General features: G+C 44.4%; 2 protein-coding genes and 1 pseudogene across 2 annotated transcripts in view; 1 reads left to right on the forward strand and 2 right to left on the reverse strand.

Moving 5' to 3' along the window:
* The window catches only part of CANX (calnexin), a 31,417-nt gene extending 29,908 nt beyond the window's left edge, over nucleotides 1-1,509 (reverse strand). Inside the window, exon 1 of the mRNA XM_007112653.4 lies at nucleotides 1,351-1,509. The gene's annotated coding sequence lies outside the window, so the exon portion shown is untranslated. The remainder of the gene's footprint in view (nucleotides 1-1,350) is intronic.
* A 2,633-nt stretch (nucleotides 1,510-4,142) lies between these two features.
* LOC102987034 (60S ribosomal protein L7-like) lies at nucleotides 4,143-9,809 on the reverse strand (annotated as a pseudogene).
* Nucleotides 9,810-11,227: 1,418 nt separating this feature from the next.
* Nucleotides 11,228-13,776, forward strand: part of CBY3 (chibby family member 3) — a 9,738-nt gene continuing 7,189 nt past the window's right edge. The window contains exon 1 of the mRNA XM_055091220.1: nucleotides 11,228-11,244. Within this exon, the coding sequence (XP_054947195.1) occupies nucleotides 11,228-11,244 (17 nt within the window). The remainder of the gene's footprint in view (nucleotides 11,245-13,776) is intronic.

Consider the following 13,776-nt stretch of genomic DNA (forward strand, 5'->3'; position numbering starts at 1 on the left):
TTATTCATGGCCCTTAAACAGCACTGTCAAAAGACTGAGACACAGAATGATTTTAAGATCAATACAGTTCCTCCCTTAAAAAAACTAAACCAAAACAAATCAAATCCTCCCCCCAACCCACCAACTCCACTTATTAAAAAATTAAGCAAAATGTTCCATTTCCTAAATTAGAGGTAAAGAGCCTAACTGTGGCTCACCTTTGTCCTCCCAACCTTTTAATATTCAGCTCAGTTTAACTTCCTTCAGCCAGCATTCACTAGTGTCATGCCCAGCAGTTAATCCACTAAATCAGTTTCTTCCTCCTGTCTCCATAAGTGTGACTTTAGGTCCCAGGACTTAACCAACTCAAAAAGTAGGATGCTGGTGTAGTGGACCAACATCATTCAGACCATAACAATTTATTTCAATCGTTTATCAAGCAGTTAAAGTCCTTTTTTATACACAATTTAATTCTAACAACTCCACCAGGTATTATATCCATTATTTGGAGAGAACTGGGGCACAAAGGGGAAGTAAACTGTCCAAGTTCACATAGTAACAAATTGCTGATGAAGGAGTTGAATCAGGGCTTAGCCTTAACTACACCAAATCTGCCTCAACAGTAATTCCAATGTGATCATAAAATTAATCGCATGACCTTGAGCCAATCATTCAGAACTCTGGGCCTCAGTTTCCTCCACTATAAAACAACCTGCCCACAGAGAGCTTTTGGGAGCTTTCCTGCTTTAAAAATCCTGTGAATTTACTAGCTTACTTACTCACCATCCCCGAATAGATGTAAACATTAGAACTGAAATTTTTCAGTCACTGCGTGTTCTAGCACATTCTCCATACTCATCAGGCTACCAGAGTCCAGTCTTCACTTTGTAGTTTTAATTTTCAAATACTGAACCTGTAATGCTAATCCTAAACATTCCCTCTCGGCCCACTATCACCCTTCCCCACTACTAGGGATACCGACTAGGCCCGGTCCTATTCCAGACCTTTACCCAGTTACACCAGAACACCTCGCAGCTTCACAAGCAGCCAACAACAGGCTTAAGAAAGCCCTAGAAGAAAAGCCAGAAAGAGAAGTTAGCTTTCCCAGAGGTCAAGAGAGGCTCTAGGGCACCTGCCACGCCTCCCGACCCCGCCGGCGCGACTTGGGCCTGGCTCCCCAACTCAGGCGGCCCAGGTTCGGGCCTCGCCCTTCACGGCCCGAGCGTCCGCCTGGGCCTGAGCTCTCGAAACCCAGCCGGACCCCTCGGCCCCGGCCACGCCCGGCTCCTCGGGCCCTCGGCCCCGCGTCGCGTACTCAGGCCCCCAGGGATCCTCACAGGCCCGAAAACACGAGCAGGCCTCCCGTCTCACCTCGAGCCTCAGAGGGACCGCCGGCTGCGCCCGCGCCTCCTCCCGCCCGCACACCTGGCCCCGCGCTGCAGTAAAGACAGCGGCTGAGGCAGCACAACCGTCACGTGCCGCAGAACCAAAAGGCCTTGACTGCCGCGACCGCCGCGCGAGCGAGCCTCACTGCACGAAGCCCGGCCCTGCGTCCGCCCCTCGTTCCTGAGTAGCTGCGGCCAGCGCTAAATCCCGCCCCCCCGCGCAAGCTCCGGGACTCGGTTGGTCGATGAGACCATCGCTCTCTGCACTTTCCCATACGCCCCCTAGGGCTATTCTTCGTGGAGTGTGGGGATTGGCTGGGAGTGAGGCAGGAAGTGGCCGTTGGTTGGGCGGGAGGGAAGGGGTCGGGCTGCGGCGGAATGGAGTACCGCCCAGGGCGCGCGCCCTGAGGCGGGGCCGGCTGGGCCGGCCGGGTCGGCGTTCCCGCGCCCTGTTCCCCTCGTTCTTTACTGGGCCCGCTGCCCGGCGTTGCATCCCAGTGTCTGTGGTTCCGACTCCTCCTGGGCCTGGACCCGGGTCTCGGGGTCTGGCATCCCGTTTCCTTCTCTGGAGGGGCAAATGGCAGCTGGCAAGAAGGGGTGGGAAGTCCGATGAGATATCGGGAAGGGCCTGGCCCCCAACGCAGCGAGTGCGCGGCGCTGACGGAACCCGTCACGGCTCCCTAAATCTGGCCTGAGGTCGACTGCACCACGCTGTGTAACCAGGCGCCACCGTTCCTGCAGAGTCACTGGTCTGGGCCCAGCAGCCTGAGGCCACCCTGTTACCCAGCATCAAATACAGTCCAGAACACTACCCTCCAAGGTTATTTCAACTTTCAATTTGTGATGTTTCCTTAAGTAACATTAGACATAGAGGGCACAAAGACACACTGACAACAGGATTGAAAGGAAAGGATGGTGCAATGGAATAATTTCAAACACCACAATTTTTGTAACTCACTTTCAGCACATCTTAAGTTTTCAGTATACTGAGAACCTCAGAAAATGGAAGTGGTCTATGGTTTTTCTATACCTTTATAGGTCCTGGTCTCTGTCTTCCATTTGTTTGGATACCCAAAGGCTGAATGCTAGGCTGGGAAAAACTAGACTCAGTAGGTGTATCAACTACCTCAGGAGCCAGCTTTATTCCCTCCTGCCATCTGGAAGGGAAAATGAGAAGTCAAGAGTTTGGTGTTTGCATGAGTTTAGTATTCTCCAACTCTCATCCCCCAAATTTGTGTTAAGAGCATTTGCTTCCTTTTTACGTGGGGAAGTGAATATTCGAGGCAAAATGATGTTCTGGATGTCACAGGTTCCAAACAATGAGCTTAAAATGTAGTTACAGGAACTGTATGTGAGCAAAAGAGCTACTGCAGGAAAGGTAACTGCTAAAAGATGGTGATACTGAAGAGAATTTAATGGGATTTTGAGTTGGGAGGAACTGCTTTCGTCTAGAATGGACAGGGAAATAGGTAAGACTTGAGCTGGGCCTGGTAGTATATGCAGGATTTCTATAGGTGGAGACTTGGAGAAAGGCTTCTTTGGATGAGGGAATGGCATATGCAAAGGCAGGAAAATGGGTATTGTGTTTGGGGACACCATGTATGAGAGTATTTTGGCTGGAGAAATGTGTTCAAGAAAGTAATAGGAGATCGGTCAGCTCCAGAGTTGGGTTAGGACCTAGCCAAGGAGTCTGTAGGGAGATAGTTTAAATTCTAGGTTTGGGTTATGATTTAGATATTTAGGGAAGCATTTTTTTTTTTTTTTTTTGGCCACACCACGTGGTATGCAGGATCCTAGTTCCCCAACTAGGGATTAAACCCAGCCCGGCAGTGAAAAAGCCGAGTCCTAACCACTGGACTGCCAGGGAATTCCCTAGGGAAGCATTATTTTTATATTATTCCAGGGCGCAGTGGATAAGAATCCACGTGCCAACGCAGGGGACACAGGTTTGATTCCTGGTCCGGGAAGATCCTATATGCCGAGGAGGAACTAAGCCTGCACACCACAACTACTGAAGCCCACGTGCCTACAGCCCGTGCTCTGCAACAAGAGAAGCCACCTCATGGAGAAGCCCGCACGTCGCCACTATGAGGCTGGTTAGGAAGCCACTTCTTTATTTATTTATTTATTTATTTTTTTGCCATACGCGGGCCTCTCACTGTTGTGGCCTCTCCCGTTGCAGAGCACAGGCTCCGGACGCGCAGGCTCAGCGGCCCTGGCTAACGGGCCCACACGGGCCCAGCCGCTCCACGGCATGTGGGATCATCCCGGACCAGGGCACGAACCCGTGTCCCCTGCATCGGCAGGCGGACTCTCAACCACTGCACCACCAGGGAAGCCCTGGAAGCCACTTCTTGAAGTTGATTAAAGGGCAGAATTAGGGAATGACAGGGTGTATAGAAACAAAAGCATTAAATGTTGATGCTGAAGAATGCTCCACTGGATTCAGGAGGCTAGGGAAAGAGAAGAACCAAAGGCAACGATGAGAGTATGAGCCTGAGTGACTGGTAGTAAAGTATAGAGCCCCTAAAAAAAAAGGGAATTCAGGTTTAGCTGATCCTGGGAATCCTGGGTCTGGGCCCAAGACAGAGCAGGACTGTAGGTCCTGCCAAGAATCTTGGAATGCTAGGGGTTTTTCTGCTAGAGCATAATGTTCTTAAGAAGAAGTTGAGGACAAATCCCTGCAGAATGAGTTTTTTGGTTTTTAATAGTCTGAAATCAGTCACTGTTTATTAACTGACCAGATTACAAAAATAATCATGGTAGACACACCTCAGTTCATCCATCTAATAAGCCTGTTAGATCTGTTGATCTGGGCCCTCCTGGAGAAGATAATTTGAAGGGCCACAGGAAGCTGTGTTTTCCAACAGTATGGATCTCATGAATAAGATCCTCCATGTAGATGGTGCCATATTTACCAAGGGATGGAGCAAAGTGTTATCTGTCAGGGCAATTCTCTTCTTGTTGATTTTGCCATAACAATAATTGTAGATGCATTCATTTTCTGACTTCAGGTTCAGATACCCCCATGAAATATGTGGTTCCACAATCCTCAAGTGTTAACTGAAGCCTTGCTGAGCTTAACAAAGGTGCCGTTGAAGATCCAGCGAAAACGAAGAAGCTTGTAACACCTTTCAGATCTCTGGGCTCACACCATTGATACCTGTGATCCTGATGAGGAATGCCCATTTGGGCCCAGCAGGTACACCAAACTTGCCCGCTTTTCTTGTCATCCTTGCCATCTGAATCTCAGTTCTATCTGCCTATATTCCTTGTGACAGTGATTAGCTTTTTCATAGATAAGCTTCTTCCTTGCCTTTTTTCTTTTCTTTCTTTTTTTTTTTTTTTTTTTTTATTGCGGTACGCGGGCCCCTCACTGCTGTGGTCTCTCCCGTTGCGGAGCACAGGCTCCGGACGCACAGGCTCAGCGGCCATGGCTCACGGGCCTAGCCGCTCTGCGACATGTGGGATCTTCCCAGACCGGGGCACGAACCCGTGTCCCCTGCATCGGCAGGCGGATTCTCAACCACTGCGCCACCAGGGAAGCCCCTTCCTTGCCTTTTGAAGCATCTTTTGGGCAAACTTCTTTCTCAGGCACTCGATCTCAGGCTCTGTAAAATCCATCCACTTGTTTCTTAAGGCTTTTCCTTCTCTTCTACACCCACCATGGTTCCAGCTGGAAAAAGGCATAAGATCTTTTCTTGATAATGCAAAAGGTACTTTGAGGTATTGGAGTATTTCTTTAAAAGAAATAATCATTTTATAATTCTTAGATGTCAAACATGTGGGAGATTGGGTTGAATGTATTTTGACCTTATAATCTGCAAGATGGTTTTCAAAATAAATTATTTATATTCATTAAAAAATGCACATATTGGGGGCTTCCCTGGTGGCGCAGTGGTTGAGAGTCCACCTGCCAATGCAGGGGACATGGGTTTGTGCCCCGGTCCGGGAAGATCCCACATGCCGCGGATAGGCTAGGCCCGTGAGCCATGGCCGCTGAGCCTGCGCGTCCGGAGCCTGTGCTCTGCAACAGGAGAGGCCACAACAGTGAGAGACCCGTGTACCGCAAAAAAAAAAAAAAAAAAAATGCACATATGGGGACTTCCCTGGTGGTCCAGTGAGTAAGACTCTGCGCTCCTAATGCAGGGGGCCTGGGTTCGATTCCTGGCTGGGGAACTAGATCCCGCATGCCTGCATGCCACAACTAAGACTTTGTGTGCTGCAACTAAGAGTTCAAATGCTGCAACTAAGAAGCCCGCATGCTGCAACTAAAGATCCTGCATGCTGCAACGAAGATCCTGCGTGCTGCAACTGAGACCCAGAGCAACCAAAATGAATAAATTTTTTTAAAAACTTAAAAAAATAAATAAAAATGCACATATGCTTTGGCCCAGCAATTCTACTCCTGGGAATATATCTGTATCTATATCTAGGTTTGATAGAATATTCACATGATGTACTTGTGTTTAAAAATATACACAATGATGTGCATTGCAGCATTGTTTGTAGTATCCAAATCCTAGAAACAACCTAACCACCATCATTGAGAACTGGTTAAATAAAATATAGCTCATCCATATAATGGTTCTGCATTGGAAAGCATTCAGTGAACACATATGTGTATAGATATGATTGCCAAGATTTAGTGTTATGTGAAAAAGCACTGAGAAAAGTATGTTTCCTTTCATGTTGCAAAGGGAGCTATATTCTCATGGATATAAGCTTGGACAAACAAGCTTTCTGGAAAGATGCATGAGAAACTGCTAAGAGTGGTTGATGCCCAAAAGGTGGCTAAGACTTTGGAAATGGAAAGGAGATATTTTTATAATGTGTATGTTATTTTTTCAATAAGTAAGCAAATTTCTGCTTTTGTGCTTAGATTTTCAAAAAAGATAGAATATATATTAAAAACCCACCATAGGGCTTCCCTGGTGGCGCAGTGGTTAAGAATCCGCCTGCCAATGCAGGGGACACGGGTTCGAGCCCTGGTCTGGGAAGATCCCACATGCCACAGAGCAACTAAGCCCGTGCACCACAACTACTGAGCCTGCGCTCTAGAGCCTGCGAGCCACAACTACTGAGCCCGCAAGCCTACAGCCCATTCTCAACAACAAGAGAAGCCACTGCAGTGAGAAGCCTGAGCACCGCAACAAAGAGTAGCCCCCACTCACTGTGACTAGAGAAAGCCCGTGCGCAGCAATGAAGACCCAACACAGCCACAAATAAATAAATAAAATAAATTTTAAAAAAAATAGTAATCTTTTGATGTTCCAACTACCTGGTTTTTGTTGCAAAACCTCCTATATATCTTGACTCCTACCTTACCTCTTTGGAGCAGTCCCTCCGAGCTATCTGAGAGGCTATCCCCTGGGCTTAAGTCCTCAGCAAGCCCACCAAATAAAACATAATTCTCAACTTTTAGGTTGTGCAATTTTTTTTTTTCAGTCAACAGACTGCTCTTCAGCCACTGTCGCTGGACCTCCTTGTAACTCCTCCTGGGTTCAGATCTCCTGTTTCCTCAACTCCTAGACCCCACATTTAAAAAATTCAACTTTATTGTACAGTTCCATGATTTTGGTAATGTACAGCACATACCATGTAACCACTACATAATGAAGATATAGAACATTTCCATTACCCCATAAGTTTCCTATGAAGTTCTTTCTTTTCCCCCCGACACCAAATATGTGCTCTCTTCTGACACCACTTCTGTCAGTTCAATTCAATTTTGACACTAACTACCCGGTTAGTCTTAGACACCACAGGTTTAGAGGCTAAGACTGCCCCCACATCAGATGCCCAGCTTCAAATGAGGTGCACAGGCTACCCACATGTCTGCTTGACCAGCTACAAATTTGGGGTTTCCCATGACCCCCTCCTTCAGGTTCAGTAATTCAAGAGAATAACTCACAGAACTCAGGAAAGTGCTTTACTTGCTATCACAGGTTTACTTAAAAAGCTACAATTCATGAACAAATGGAAAAATGCATAGGGCAAGGTATGGGTGTGTATGTGTGTGAATGTGCAGAGCTTCTATAGTCTCTCTGGGCATGCAACCTCCCAGCACCTGCATGTGTTGACCAAGCTGCAAGCTCTCTGAACACCATTATTTAGGAGTTTTTATGGAGGTTCCATTAGTAGGCACGATTGATAAATCGTTGACCATTGGTGATTGTACTCAATCTCCAGTCCCTCTCCCCTTCCTAAAGGTCAGAAGTGGAGCTGAAAATCCTACTCCTCTAAATCACTTGGTTTGGTTTCTCTAGCACCCTTATCCTGAATTGATCAAGGGGCCCAGCAATAATCAACTGATTAGCATAAACTCAGGTGTTGTTGGAAGGGGACATCATCATAATGATATGAATGATGATATGATACTCCTACAATTCATGAACAAATGGAAAAATGCATAGGGCAAGGTATGGGTGTGTATGTGTGTGAATGTGCAGAGCTTCTATAGTCTCTCTGGGCATGCAACCTCCCAGCACCTGCATGTGTTGACCAAGCTGCAAGCTCTCTGAACACCATTATTTAGGAGTTTTTATGGAGGTTCCATTAGTAGGCACGATTGATAAATCGTTGACCATTGGTGATTGTACTCAATCTCCAGTCCCTCTCCCCTTCCTAAAGGTCAGAAGTGGAGCTGAAAATCCTACTCCTCTAAATCACTTGGTTTGGTTTCTCTAGCACCCTTATCCTGAATTGATCAAGGGGCCCAGCAATAATCAACTGATTAGCATAAACTCAGGTGTTGTTGGAAGGGGACATCATCATAATGATATGAATGATGATATGATACTCATAATGATATGAATGATGATATGATACTCATAATGATATGAATAACAAAAGGCACTCATCACTCAGGAAATGCCAAGGGTTTTAGAAGCTCTGTGCCAGGAACCCAGAATAAAGACCAAATGTATTTTTTATTATACCACAGTTTCCTCATATCCATTCCCATTCCGTCCCCACCACCAGTATCAGGCAAAAAATTGATCTGCTTTCTGTTACTATAGAAAAGACTGGTCATTTCTAGAGCTTAATATAAATGCAATTATATAGTATATAGTGTTTTGTATCTGGCTTATTTCACTCATATTGTTTTGAGATCCTCATCTGTGTTGTAAAAAGTATCAGTAATTTGTTGCTTTTAATTGCTGAGTAGTAGTCTATTGTACAAGTATGCCACAGTTTGTTTATCCATTAACCAGGTAATAAGACAACTGGGCTGTTCCCAATTTTTGGCTATATGATATAAAACTGCTATGGACATGGTGTACCACTCTTTGTATAGACATATATTTTATTTTTCCCTTAAAACCCAACATTTTCACTTTTTCTTGGTTTACTACCTCAATTAATAGTTACATCTATCCCAAGAAAAACTGTGTAGTATTTTTTTTGAAATCTTGCACATCTAAAAGTGTCTTTATTCTACCCTCACATAGTTTTTTTTAACTTTATTGAAATATAATTTACATACCATAAAGTTTTCCCACTCTAAGTGAATGATTCGTTGATTTTTAGTAAATTTATAGAATTGTGCAACCATTACCACAATCCAATTTTAGAATAACTCCACCACCGGACTTCCCTGGTGGTGCAGTGGTTAAGAATCCGCCTGCCAATGCAGGGGACAGGGGTTGGAGCCCTGGTCCAGGAAGATCCCACATGCCGCGGAGCAACTAAGCCCATGCACCACAACTACTGAGCCCGTGTGCCACAACTACTGAAGCCCATGCGCCTAGAGCCCGTGCTCCGCAACAAGAGAAGCCACTGCAATGAGAAACCCGTGCACCGCAACGAAAAGTAGCCCCTGCTTGCTGCAATTAGAGAAAGCCTGCACGCAGCAGTGAATACCCTATGCAGCCTAATTAATTAATTAATTAATTTTTTTTAAAAAAAGAATAACTCCACCACCAAAAAGTTCCTTTGTGCCTATTTGTAGTCAACTCCCAACAAACCCAAGGCAACCATAGAACTGCTTTCTCCCGCTATTGATCTCCCCTTTCTAGATATTTCACATAAATGGAATCATTATCTGACTTCTTTCACTTAGCATAATGTTTTTGCACTTCATTCATGTTGTAGCATGTATCAAGAATTGATTCTTTTTCCATTATTGAATAATATTACATTGCATAGATATACACTTTGTTTATCCATGGCCACGCCGTGCAGCTTCCAGGGATTGAACCCAGGCCAGGGCAGTGAAAGCACCGAATCCTAACTACTGGACCACCAGGGAACTCCCTGTATACAAGTCTTCATATGGACATGTTTCCATTTGAGTAGTAAATAGGAATAGAATTGCTGACTTGTATGCTAAGTTTATGTTTAACTGTTTGACACTACTAAATTGTTTTCCAAATTGGCTGCTGATTTTACATTTCCCATGTAGGAGGATTTCAGTTTCTCCACATCATCGCCAATAGCCATTTTAGTAGATATAGAGTAGTATCTCACTGTGGTTTGCTTCAGATTCAGTGAGCCCCCTCTGGCAGTAAAGCTGTTGGTTTGTGCAGCCTCCCCAGTTCTGGGACAGCTAGCTTGCTGACCAAGCTGGGGGAATGTTAGCAGCCTCAGACAAGAATGCCACAGACTCTCACTGTTCTAACCAGAGTTCAGAAGTTTTTCATGGATAAATGCTTCTCAATTTCTCATTTACTTTTGGTCAATTTCCAGAGCCCTAAATCTTAAAAAAAATCTTTTTTTCCAGTTTCATAATTGTTTTCTGGGGAGAAAATCTGCTGACTACTTTTGGTTGAAGATTTTTTTCTCTGTATGTTTTCGCTGTTCCCTGTCAGCTGTTTTCTGTTTGCTTGCCTTGGTCTCTATGTTTTACATTGCAAGGGTTTTTTTGTTTTGTTTTTGTTTTTTGCCTTGTCTGCACATTAGAATTACCTGGAAAGCTTTTAAAATCCTAGCGCCCATCTGTACCCCCAGAACATTACACCAGAATCTCTGGGGGAGGGCCTAGCCATCTGAGAATCAAAATAATTAAATGATATAAACCACTGTAAAAGAGAACTGTAAGCAAATTTTTAAAAGGAAAAGAAAAATAGAATTAATAAGTCTATACCTATAAAGAAAAAACTTACACTCCTCCTGTGTTCCTTTTTTTTAAAATAAATTTATTTTTTATTTATTTATTTTTGGCTGCGTTGGGTCTTTGTTGCTGCGCGTGGGCTTTTCTTTAGTTGCAGCGAGTGGGGGCTACTCGTGGTTGCGGTGCGCAGGCTTCTCATTGCGGTGGCTTCTCTTGTTGCAGAGCACGGGCTCTAGGCACGTGGGCTTCAGTAGTTGTGGCTCGCAGGCTCTAGAGCGCATGCTCAGTAGTTGTGGCGCACGGGCTTAGTTGCTCCGCGGCATGTGGGCTCTTCCCGGACCAGGGCTCGAACCTGTGTGCCCTGTATTGATAGGCGGATTCTTAACCACTGCACCACCAGGGAAGTCCCCCTCCTGTGTTTCTTCTTTACTGTCACACTACTACCACATTCACATCACTTCCTACACCAGATGTGTGGGAGTTTTCCCCATGCCAAGCAATTCTGTGACACCAGCTGGGTGTCCTACAACTTAATTCTGACACTAGCTACCTGGAGATAGCTAGTGTCAGATCCCACAGGTTAAGGGCTTAGTTCTGTAAGACTGACCCCACTTCAGATGCTAATCACAAGAACTGGATCCTCAGCTTACCTGCAATTTCTGTCCGACTTGGCTATAAATCAGAGGTTTCCATGACTTCCTCCCCCTTGGCTTCGATTATTTGCTAGAACAGCTCACAGAATTCAGAGAAACACTTACATGTATCAGTTTATTAAAGGATATGATAAAGGATACTGATGAGCAGCGAGATGAAGAGATACACAAGGTGAGGTCCGGGAGGGTCCCAAGCACAAACTTCTGTACCCGTGGAGCTGGATGTGTCACCCTCCCAGTACATGGCTGTGTTCACCGATCTGGAAACTTTCTGAAACCAGTACTTAGGGGGTTTTCATGGAAGCAGGATCAATCATTAACTCCATTTCCAACCCCTCTCCCCTTTGGAGAATGGGAGAGGGGAGGAGGGGCTGAAAGTCCCAAGTGTCCAGTCATGGCTCTGTCTTTCTGGTGAACAGCTCCCATCCAGGAGCCCACCATGAGTCACTTCATTAGACCAAAAGACACTGCTATAACTCAGGAAATTCTGAGGGATTTAGAAACTGTCAGGAACAGGGGTCAAAGACCAAATATTAGAACAAAATATGTGCCTAGTGCTCTTAACACCTAGGAAATTACAAGGGTTTTAGGAACTCTGTGCCAGGAACTGGGGGCAGAGATATATATATATCTTTTTTTTCTCTATTATCTCACCATACCAGCAGAGGAGAAAGAAGATCTCTTGCTTAGAGAAGAATGCTGAGGGCCGACTGATAAGTATAAAGTGAGTGCCAGTGTTGGAAAAGCATAATTTGGCAATCATAAAGATTGGATCAGGCAAGAGTCACCAGTGGATGCTAACTTTAGTGGGAATTTTGAGGAACAGGACATTTAAATGGTCTTAAAAGTGTCTGCCCACAGTAGGGAAGGTTCCTTTGCAACACTTAAATGCAATACCTATCCCTAGATGGGATCCTGTACTAGAGGGAAAAAATGCTATAAAGGACATTCTTAGTAAACTGACAAAATTGAAATATGGATGGTTGTATTATATCAACATAAATTCATAAGGTTGATAACTGTACTGTGGTTATGTAAGAGAATACACATTTAAGTATTTAGGGCAAAGGACTATGATGTATGTAAAAGGTTCAGAAATGATCAAGGAAATAGGGTAAAATGCTGAGTGTAGGGGAATCTAGATAAAGGGTATACTGGTGTTCCTTGAACGATTTTTACTTAAAAAAACTTTTTTTTTCCTTGCACAATTTTTAAATTTACAACTTAAAAAAAAAAAAAAGCCAGGGGAGTTCCCTGGTGGTCTAGTAGTTAGGATTTGGCACTTTCACTGCTGTGGCCAGGGTTCAATCCCTGGTCAGGGAACTGAACTGAGATCCTGCAAGCCACGCAGCGAGTGTGGCAAAAAAACAAAAAAGGTCAGGCTCTCACAATTCAAGACAATTGTTCAGAGTTGTTCAGATCCTATAGAGCCTATTTTGGAAGTTAGAAGCCCCCAAATAATTCTGTTTTCTGCAGAAAGCCTCAGATTTTCATTTAAATGATGACAGGTACCTGTATAAAAAGGAATATTCAGGACAACTATATATGGGCTAATCAAAATATTAACCCACCACACATTCTTGTTTAAATGTCTATAAACATAAGCCTACCATACATTCATTTATTTACAGCTGTTATACAAATATAAAACCACAATAAATTTATAAATTACCTATAAAGCATTTAAATTAACATTTCAATAGGACAACAAAAAATATTTTCTGCTGAAAATAAGTGCTATTTGACCTGTGATCTGCTCCCAGTGCCCTGAGGCAGATGTTTCCAAATTCAGCTGGCACACACTCTGTACTGTGCCATGATGCACATTCTAAGTCTACTTTTCACTCTTCAGAAGACTTTGAAATCTTCCATTCTCAGGGGAACTCAGTGCTCTCATGCCTGTCTGCTTACCTTCCCCTGTAGTTAGCCACCACCACTCAAACCCAGGTGCAGACTCTCAGGTTACAGGGCACTTCCTGGTGGTTATCTAGAGCAGATAGAACATCATCAACACTTTTTTTCGGTTATTTTTTGAAACAAAATTTAAACATTTTCTATAGAGTATTGCAAATTCCAAAGAACATGCATGTAACTAATTTTAAGGCAAAATGGCTTGGGAGCAGCATGGGTATGACAGAGGAAGCAACAGCAACCCTTAGACCACCACTGTGGTCACCCCTCATGCTGCATCCCACCCCTGCTGAAACCACCAAGCCCAAGAGGAAGGCTGAAGGAGAAGCTAAAGAAGAAAAAGCCCAAGGGAAGGATGAACCGCATAGGGGATGGGCATCCTTTCATGCATCCTAAAAAGGCACCATGCAGAAAATGGAAGTACTGGGTGAAGCGTGTGCAATTTGTATAACTATGTTCTTCTTGTGTTCTGTACTACTTGAATTACTGTTTTTATCAGGTCTTATACAAATGCAAATTTTTTTTTTTTAAAAACTATGTTAGCACAGAGAACCCCTCATTGTTTCAGGGAAGGTTAAATATCACTAACAGATTATCTTAGAAGCTGGATTGAAATGGTCATGAGGGTAAACAGGATTTTGCTTCCTTGGTTTTGGAACTATTCCTCTTGGTTGCCAAGAGAAGGGATCCACTGACATTTACAGCCACTGTGGCTGTGAAGAAATGAAAATTCTTTTTTTTTTGCGGTACGCGGGCCTCTCACTGTTGTGGCCTCTCCCGTTGCGGTGCACAG

The sequence above is a fragment of the Physeter macrocephalus genome, chromosome 2 (assembly GCF_002837175.3).
Source record: "Physeter macrocephalus isolate SW-GA chromosome 2, ASM283717v5, whole genome shotgun sequence".
NCBI lineage: Eukaryota > Metazoa > Chordata > Mammalia > Artiodactyla > Physeteridae > Physeter > Physeter macrocephalus.